The sequence below is a fragment of the Hibiscus syriacus genome, unplaced genomic scaffold (genome assembly GCF_006381635.1).
Source record: "Hibiscus syriacus cultivar Baekdansim isolate YM2019G1 unplaced genomic scaffold, ASM638163v2 tig00111095_pilon, whole genome shotgun sequence".
NCBI classification, from domain to species: Eukaryota; Viridiplantae; Streptophyta; class Magnoliopsida; order Malvales; family Malvaceae; genus Hibiscus; species Hibiscus syriacus.
In genome coordinates, this window is record NW_024062980.1 from 699,715 (window position 1) to 709,390 (window position 9,676).

General features: G+C 34.8%; 1 protein-coding gene and 1 pseudogene across 2 annotated transcripts; both read right to left on the bottom strand.

The window, feature by feature from the left end:
• Positions 1-972: 972 nt before the first annotated feature.
• LOC120152760 lies at positions 973-4,202 on the bottom strand (annotated as a pseudogene).
• Positions 4,203-5,368: 1,166 nt separating this feature from the next.
• Positions 5,369-8,930, bottom strand: LOC120152861 (F-box protein At3g07870-like). 2 transcript variants are annotated; one of them, XM_039164972.1, is made up of 3 exons: positions 7,551-8,930; positions 5,814-5,949; positions 5,369-5,720 (listed from the first exon to the last, which is right to left on the bottom strand). In XM_039164972.1, exons 1-3 carry the CDS (start codon positions 8,735-8,737, stop codon positions 5,613-5,615), a joined length of 1,431 nt encoding a protein of 476 aa, XP_039020903.1. In that variant the 5' UTR covers positions 8,738-8,930; the 3' UTR covers positions 5,369-5,612. The 2 variants fall into 2 exon arrangements, with proteins under 2 accessions (XP_039020903.1, XP_039020904.1); XM_039164973.1 differs by having other exon boundaries at positions 5,372-5,711.
• Positions 8,931-9,676: the final 746 nt, after the last annotated feature.

The window sequence follows — 9,676 nt, forward strand, 5'->3', positions numbered from 1 at the left end:
ACCCTATAATTTTTTATGCTTGAATGACTGAATGAAAATACGAATAAAGTTTAGTGACTAACAGTCTAATTTACCAACCGATTAAATAAAGAAACAAAGTTTCGAGCCGCTGGTGTTTGAATAACAAAAAAAGAAATTCATGGTTTTAATGCTTGCAGGAAATAATTTTAATATGATAGAAGTTGAAAACTGAGACGAAAGAACCTGCCTGGCTCATTTCGGGTCGGTTCGCTGCAGACTGGTGTAAGCAAATAGAAGCGATCGCAATAACCGGTTCATCTGTTCCAAATCATAGCCACCCTTAACATGGATCAACTAGTTCTTTTATCTTATTTTGTTTTATCAAAGGTTTTGCCTGCACAAGTTTACCAGCATTTCGCTAATTTTTTTATTCCAAATTTAATATTCAGATATTCAAATTTATTAATTATATAAATAATATTGAAGAATTAACATGTAAATTTGAATATTGTTGAGTGTGGAGGGAAGTGAACGTACCATAACAAGGCTCTGCTGGGAACTATGACGGTTGTCGGCCGGTGATGAGCTCCAACAGCAGTACTCCGTAAGCAAAGATGTCGGTTTTTTCATTGACGATGCCGAACATGAAGAACTCCGGAGGAAGATAACTGTGATGACAATCTTTATGGAACAAAAATCGATTTTAAATGTTTGGGATGAAGAAAAGGACATACCCGAATGTTCCTTCCACTTTAGAGACTGTATGATGAGTCCATTGATCAGGTAACCATTTCGCAAGCCCAAAGTCCGCAATCTGGGCAAATTTGTAATTTCAATACTTAGGGTATATGGTTTAAGATTTAAGGATTTAAATAACAGTCAAGTAACGGAATAGTGGTTACTATATAATAGTAATGCTGTCATCTGAGATTATTATTGCGAAAAATAGTGGTCTGAAGCAGAATCCAGGGTTTCAAATAGCGGCGGGTAACTCGGACGACGGCGAAACCGCTATTTCGCGGACGAAATCACGTTTTCGGACCGTGATTTAAAACTCTGGTGGAATCACACCAATAACGATGAATCGCAACCACAATTTAACAAGTAGACAAAGACAATCACAGCAATAATGGTGAACCATGATCACAATTCGTTGCAACAATTAAAATTACATAATAAATCGTGCGAATTAAAAAAAACACGATTTTGGTATCTACGGTAAACGCAATAACGTTTGTTATATTTGTAATTGTGATAAACACAACATAATCGAAAATACAATCATAACCACAATTTAAATTCATGTTATATGATTTAATTCAATATGAAAATAAATGTACCTGAGCAGTAAAGTCTTCTGCAAGTAAAACGTTAGCGGCCTTGATATCTTTATGGATAATTCTCCTTTGGCAACCTTCATGAAGATATCTAAGGCCCTTCGCAGTTCCTACAGCTATCTTGAATCTCACGTGCCAATTCAGCTTCTCCTTTGGCCCTGCATGTATGAACAAGTGATTAAACACAAAATTTAAATGGTGGTTATGGTCGTGTTGGATTTGTCACAATTGCGACACTAACAAATACTATTACGCTCATTGCAGATGTCACGGTTGTGAAATAACGATTTCAAACAATACATTACAGTAATATAACGGCCATTAATCCGATAGCAGACATTTAAATATCTGATTAAATCCTAATAAGCAATCGGAAAGAAATCAAAGTATGGAGAAACGAACCATAAAGTAAAGAAGCCAAGCTTCCATGAGCAGATAATTGAAGAACAAGGTGCATCCCTCCTTCGACGCCATAGCCAATGAGTTTAGCAATATTAGGATGGTCCACATGAACTATAATTCCCAGCTCTGATAAGAAATCCATTGTCATCTCTTCCGGTGACCCTCTCGTTAGCTTTTTTACGGCCACGAGGTTTCCATCTTCTACTTTCCCTTTGTAAACTTCCGCATACCCCCCTTCTCCTATCAAATTCTCTTCTCAACAAAAACAAACATATAAGAATATGTCAAAAGGAATTGAAGGAGGTAGTCATAGTAATAAATTGCAGTTGTGGTTGTGCTTTTGATTTCGCAGATACAAGTACAGTAGACGTGATTTATTTCTTAAAATTAATTATGATTTTATATTACGGATGCATATACAGTGTCGCGATAATCTTAAAAAGATATTATGATGCGGCGCCATCGTAATTTTATACGAAGGCAATAGTCTCCAGGGAGAAATGAAAAAGAATTGCAGATATTAATTGAATTAAATGTTATTTCGTAATCAACTATTTTCAATCCCAAATTCAGAATATTGAGCTTAAAACAATTGGAAATCAGTAAAAATGAGATAAAGAAGAAATATACCACGGCTGAAGTTATCAGTTGCTTCCTGAAGATCAGCGAAGGTGAAGTTCTTCCAAGAGCTTTAAATTAAACGCATCGTATCCAACTCAGTTGATGGCTGTGGGATGAGTTCCTCTTTGATTCTTTTACTTTTTTTTCTCGTGAACTTGGGTATCAATGGCGGGAAACCATAAATAGGGATTGCAACTCCTTTTTTCAGAGAAGGGAAGAATCCACGCCAATGCGAACTATTCTGATGTTTAGAGTCTGAACAAGTGCTAGTTTTCGAAGAATTCGACTCCTGTTCTGCTTTTTCCGTCGAAGGCTTCTCCACCGATTGTTTGGATTCTGCAGTTTCCGTCGAAGGCTTCTCCACCGATTGTTTGGAATCTGCATTTTCCGTCAAAGGCTTCTCCACCGATTGTTCGGATGCTGCAGTTCCCGTCAAAGGCTTCTCCACCGATTGTTTGGATTCTGCGGCTCCCGTCGAAGTCTTCTCCACCGATTGTTTGGATTCCGCGGTTCCCGTCGAAGGCTTCTCTACCGATTGTTTGGAATCGGCGGTTCCCGCCAATGGCTTCTCCACCGATTGTTTGGATTCTGAGGTTTCCGTCAAAGGCTTCGCTACCGATTGTTTGGGTTGTGCAGTATCTGTTGAGCAACCGTCGGGAATCGGTTCTTCAGATTGTGGAACTGTTCTTTCTAATTCAGTTCTAAATTGTGCCAGGTCTGAAGAAAACAATAACTCACATTTCTGACTTATAATTGTCAATCATCACAATGGAAAAAACGAAGAAATGGATGACTAGGTTACCGAGAGATGAGATTGCGTCGGAGAAACCAGCTCGATTCTTCTTCAAAATAAGACGAAAAGTCTCCCATATTTTCTTTTCGTTGCCTCCTTTATTCCAACTTTTGTTGTCTGTTGATGGTTCAGCACTGCCACTGGGGAATAAAATCAAACACGTGATATACATAACTATAACTATAACTCTATGCAAGTTTTTCTCCGTTATTATTTTTATTTTATTTTTAATATTTTAGAGTTTAATCCGGTATCATCTTGATAAATTAAGATGATATTTATTTATTATTATATTATTTCTTCATACTTTAAACTTTTAAATTAAATTTGGATAGACGATTTGTGTTTGTGAATAATTTTTTCATGTAATTCGATTTTGATTTACAATTTATTAATAATTTTTCAGCAATTTAATCTATTTTATGGTTCGTTTTTTAATACGGTCAGATCTCTTCATATTTATGTTAAGTAATTTTTTTAGATTTTTTAATTGTTTTTCTTTATATGATACTTATGTAATCTTTAAGTGATTAATTTCTTACGTCAATAACTATAAAAAAATATATTTATTATGTATTTAATTTATGATTATGGTTATAAAGTTTCATTGTAATTATGCATATTTTATAATTTTTAATGGAACTAGCCGTTTTCATAAAAGAAACATTATTTTGTTTGAAGAATGAGATAATGATATATTTCCCTTATCTTATTAAATGTGTCCATTATTTTTGTTAAATTTTGTTAACGTTGACTTATTATTATTTAAAATTTATTATACACGAACCAAACGATTTCGGTAGTAAAGAGATTATTATTATTTCTTAAGGTCCCGAGCTCGAATACCAATATATATAAAATTTCAAAGTATTTCGAGAATCAAATCTCATTTTTTTTTAATCGAATAAATGTTCATCAGATAATTCTTCATGGATTATATATCATTTTATTCAAAAACTGAAAACATTCGAAATCAGACTCAGAAAACACACACGTATTAAAAAGAAAAGAAAAGAAAACCCAAGGGTTCATGTAAAATAAAGGTGGTACCTTGAAGAAGAAGAAGAAAGGTCATTTGAATCTGCCATTGTCCCTAATTTTCAGATCCCAAGTAATTAATGAAGAAAAAAAGGATGGGGGACTGGCATTAATCTCTAGGGTTTTTTTTTTCCACAAAAATGAATGCTGTTTTTTATTCATCAAATTCCCCCATCATTTGTGCCTAAAAGTAGGGGATGTTTCTCTCATCTCTCGTTCCCTTTTGTCAGCAGAAATGTTTAACAAAGGTGGCAATGCCTATGTTTGTAGCATATATTAAGGAATGTTGAAGGCATGTAACAGGGCACGTTTGGAGTTTAGAATTTATCTCACAAGAAATACCCATCCTACCATTCTGGTTTTTTGACACTTGGAACAACCCCACACACACATTTATATATATACAAACACATATATAAATATATAAAGCGATGGACTGATAAAGACGTGGAGATTATATTTCTTAAAAATTTTAAATTTTTATGGATTTAATATTTTTTTTATCACGTTATTATTTTTAGTGACATGATATTTGTTATATTATCAAACACGTGCAAAAATGTTACATAAGTAATTAATGATTTTCACCCCACAAGAATTATTTTGAGAAATATTGAAACATTAAAAACTAAAATCTCAAAAAAAAAAAGGACAAAATAAACACTCACACAAATATTAAGGACTAATTTTGTCATTATGCTTTTTTTTCATAGTTTTAACAATTTTACTCTTCAAAAAACTTCTATATATTTCATCCGATTTAAATCAGCCATCGGACAATATTTATTAATAATTCATCCCAGTATTAGCGTATACAACATATAACACATTAAATATTTTATAATAAAATGTTGTTAACAAAGTTATATTTAATTTAACGTTTGGACATTTCAAATGTTAATTATATTTACTAATAATTTCATAAAACATGAGTGATATTTTTCAAAATGTTTTATGCTTTCTTATAAATATATATATATATCAATAACGTATTGACGTGATCATATATAACAAGTATAATAAAATACACGAATATAATACAAGCTTATGTACCTCAACAATCTAATGCTTATCAGTTGAGGCTTTAAACATGACATTTCTTCCGTTTTTGAGCGAGCTTTCTTAGAATTCAAAGGATTATTGACCCGTCATTCGAGTCGGACTCGGACTCAAACTCGGGTATAAAACATTGACATTTCAAAGAAAATGATAAGTAACAATGTCCAGTTACGGAATTGAAAGCACAACAATGGCAGTTCGCGGTTTACGCTACTAATTAACAAACTAATTTTCCCTAGTTAAGCAGGAAGTTGTTTCGAATATTTACAAGCACAAAAGAGCAATAACATTCGAAAATAAGGCAGAAAAGTTCAGTTGCTGAATTGGATAATGTAAATCCCAAAGGATTAAGTTGATACCACAAGTCGAGCTCGCTCGTCATCTATCAATCACTGTTCTCTTCACAGATTCCACAGGCTAAGAAACGATTTCGTCGGAGTAACTCGCCGATCCGTACATGCTGCGCATCTGTTCTCTGGGTTTCTCCCATATATATCTGCCTGAAAATTCTTTACATTTTATTTGTCATTCAATCACAACTGATGTCAATGCATATTCAATCGGAGACTGGAATACAAATTCAAGGAAACAAAGAGACTCACATGATAATTTACAGCACCATAGGCAACTCCAAAAGGCGAGAAACTACAGATAGGGTGAACGAGTTGCGCTCCACAATCAACACAATCATGGAAATCATCGGTACAAAGCCTGTCATAGTCTTTGGTGCCTTGCATCCTACATATTAGTATCTTTTCAGCGTAAAAACCACATGGATATACGGGAATAATATGGCATGATAAAACCTATGTTGCTCAAACTCATTTTTGAGCGTCAGATGCAAGTATATGTTGAACATGGGAGTATTTCTTCTTTTGTGTTTTCCATGAATTTGGAGGGTCTTTGGGAGTCATATCCTTATAGCCATGACCAAATATGTGTCAGACATTGGGTACTGGATACAAGTAATTCAAGAAAAATGAAAATCCAAAGCAATGGGATCAACCTAACAACTCGGGCATCGAGTACGCATGTCTTAAATGATCCAAAGCTGCAATTATACCCTAGCTTTAAATAGCTAAAGCACATCTTATCATTTTTTTATAAGAATTGGAGGTCTCATTAAAAACGCCCTTCATAATTGTCAATATGCCAAAAAGGTAGATCGACAAATAGAGGAAGGAGGAAAAGTGTACCTCATGTATTATTAGGAAAAAGGGTTTAAATCAACCCATAAAGATACAAGATCATAAAAGACGCACCTTTACATGAAAACCACCTAGACTAGACCAAATACTTCCCTAACATCAGCCTATCCTTTTTTTTTTGGCTAACTCATCCACCTCCCAATTAGCGCTTCTCTGGATAGGACGAAATAACACTTGAGTCATTACAATAGACAAAATATCCCTAACAATGAACTCAAAACATGTGGGACACGAAGCAGGGTTCTTAATACACTCCAACGCATTCCTACAGTCAATTTCCAAAATCAAGCGACCCTTTGACCCCCATTCTGACGAAAAGAAGAGTAGTAACCCAGCTCTGATTGTTAGTTAGACTGAGGTGTTAGTGTCATATAGTAGTATGTTTCGCACGCAATTTATTAAGCATCTTATCATTAAACGGCTACAATGGGCTATGTTAGTTAGACTCGGGTGTTAGTTTTGTATACTAGTATGTTTCGCACGCAATTTAAAAGGTCATGGGGAGGATATATCCTGATACCCATGTTGGACATGGGTGTCCAGCACCGCTTGGATACATTTTCAGATATAGGTAGAATACGATCCTACCAGGGTCCTCCAAAAAATGGAAAAACTTAGAAAAAAAATTTGAATATACCCGTGTCAAGTGTATACCAACATTTGACACTAAAACTCGAGTCCAAGTAACACTCCAAACTTTACCTACATCAGGATTCCTATAACTTATGATCTTCAATCAACAAAACAATATATGATGAAATATACCATAGCTCGTATGGAATAAATGAAACCTCAGAGAAAGTATACACACGCATGCATACAATACATATAGCCAATTTGCAATCATTTAAAACAAAACAAGCACATGAGTACTTAATATATATATGCGTGTGTGTGCATAAGCACAGATACATACATAAAAATATAGTCAATTTACACTCATTTTAAACAATGCAAACACGACTACTTAATATATGTACACACATACATATATATATATATATATTGCCGACTTGCACTCATTTTAAGCAAACCAAATGCATGGGTACTGAATGAATGTATACATACATGCAAACATGTATATAAACAAATAAATACATATGTGCATATAATATATGCACATATTAATACCTAGAAATTTGCTCTCCTTTTGCAACATTGTCAAGAGAAACCAGTGAAGGGGTGAAAGCAGTGGCATCAAACTGTGAACGAGTCCGGAAAAACTTAGTTCCGCGAAGATTTTTCCGCTTTTGATTGTAACAAACCACTGCATCATTATTGTACAACATCAAAATCTCCCCATTGTTCAAAACAACCATCGGTTCATAGAAATCCCAACTGCCTTGCTTGGGATACAAATTCTCAATAACAAACTGTTTGGTCCACGTCTCCTTCACACCATACTCCTTCATAGCCCAAATATCGAACCGTGACGAATTTGTGAAGTAAATCATAAACAGACACCCTCCAAGCACACCAATCCTCGAGTAATTCGTGAACTTCTTATCATCTTCTCGGAAATGATCCGGCGGTGGGAGTGTCCCAAACTTTTCAGAATTGAAGTCAAAAGTATGAATGAATTCGCTACCATTTGGAGTACAAGGAAACCAGTGAAGGCAATCATTCAAGAAAGCATTGAACGGCATAGCAACGGTATCAATTGGTGCATTTCCAATGCTCCTCCATGTACCAGTTCCAATGGTGTAAATCTCAGCCATCACATATCGATTATTGGATTCAACTACCGGATAATAGCTCTGCAGAACTTTGTATTGATCCATCATAGTTGAATAACCAAGCCCCCAAAAGCTACCTCTTTGCCTATCCTTATAAGGAGGATGAATGGTGATGAATTCACCCAAAATCGGGTTACAAACATAGAAGTTATAATCTTTCTCAGACCCAATTAAACAAAGCAAACCATTGCAAGCATTCATATGAGAGATCTCAATAGTTGGGAGATTTGACTTGGGGGTAAAGTTGAGTTTCGAGACCTGGAAATTCGAGGCACTGGACTCAACGTGAGCTAACTGGAGTCTCTTGGAAGCGTTCTGGAGCGGCTGAGTCTTGATTAAGATGCAAATTTGAGATTTTAAAAGCTGAAGCTTCGCGAATTCGGGATCTGAGATGAAACAAAGGAACCTCTTGCAAACGGACCTGCATTGGAAAAGGGTTTTGATTGGGAGCCTCGCGAGGATTTCGTAGATCGTGCGGCGAGGGAGTAGGAGAATCCTGCAAGGAAGAATGGGTGATTCTTGATTTTCGAAGGGGATGATGCTTGTTGAAGCTTTAATGGCTGCTCTTTTTCTGCCATTCATTTTTTCTTCAGTGTGTTGGATAAGAAACCCTTTTTTCGTCTTTTTTGCTTGAAACTCGAATTGGGTTTGAAGTTGAAGACTATGAAGAATAAAACACTGGGGAGTGTTAGTGCTGTTGATTGCAGAAGGGATTCATTTTTAATTTGGGAATTCTGGAAACCCTAACAGAGGGTTTTTGACGAGTAAAGTCAAAGCGAAAGATGTCGGGATAAATTTGACGAATTTGAGTTAATTGTATCAAAGTCCCTATCTTATATCCAAATTTTAAATTCATCCTCATGCTTCAAAAATATTTTAATAAATCTTCAAACTATCAATATCGTTTCAATTAGATCATTCTGTCAATCTAATACTAACATGCTAGAGTGGAAAAAATGACCAGATAAAACATCAAAAAAAATCATGCGTATTGCAATTGGTTTTTTTTCTCTCAATTACGGAGAAGTCTATTATATTTGTGGAAAACGATCGAACGAGAAGACGTCTTCTGAAAAAAAGGTCAAATGAGACGATATTTTTTAATCTCCGTACATGACCCAGTAGAAGCGTGAATATAGGTTATCTGTAGAAGACATCATGTCGTCCGACCAAGGATTGACATAGAATTTTATGTTATGGGACGCATTTATATAATTTTAAGGGAAAACAAATTTATAATACTTTAGAGAGACAAAAACATATTTTTCAATAGAAATTACAAGTGAAATATCTAAAATATATAAAATTTTAAGTCTTCCTCAACGCACCGTAGAAAACACTATACTTAGGAAAATTAATTTATTAAAATGCTATTGAGTGTCATTAGGATGTTCGCTACAGAGTGCGTGCAAAACGACTAATGTTTTATTTGTTGTAACAATAAAAAGTCATACTACTCTGATTCGTCATTTTGCTTGAAGTACTGATTGAAATATGATTACTAAATATATTTAGATATGG

Coding starts and splice junctions, on each gene's coding strand:
- LOC120152861 (XM_039164972.1), bottom strand. CDS start 8,737: ATGAATGGCAGAAAAAGAGCAGCCATTAAAGCTTCAACAAGCATCATC. Junction 5,950..7,550: donor AAAGGAGAGCAAATTTCTAG/GTATTAATATGT, acceptor ACTAATATGTAG/GATGCAAGGCACCAAAGACT. Junction 5,721..5,813: donor ATGGTGCTGTAAATTATCAT/GTGAGTCTCTTT, acceptor TAAAATGTAAAG/AATTTTCAGGCAGATATATA.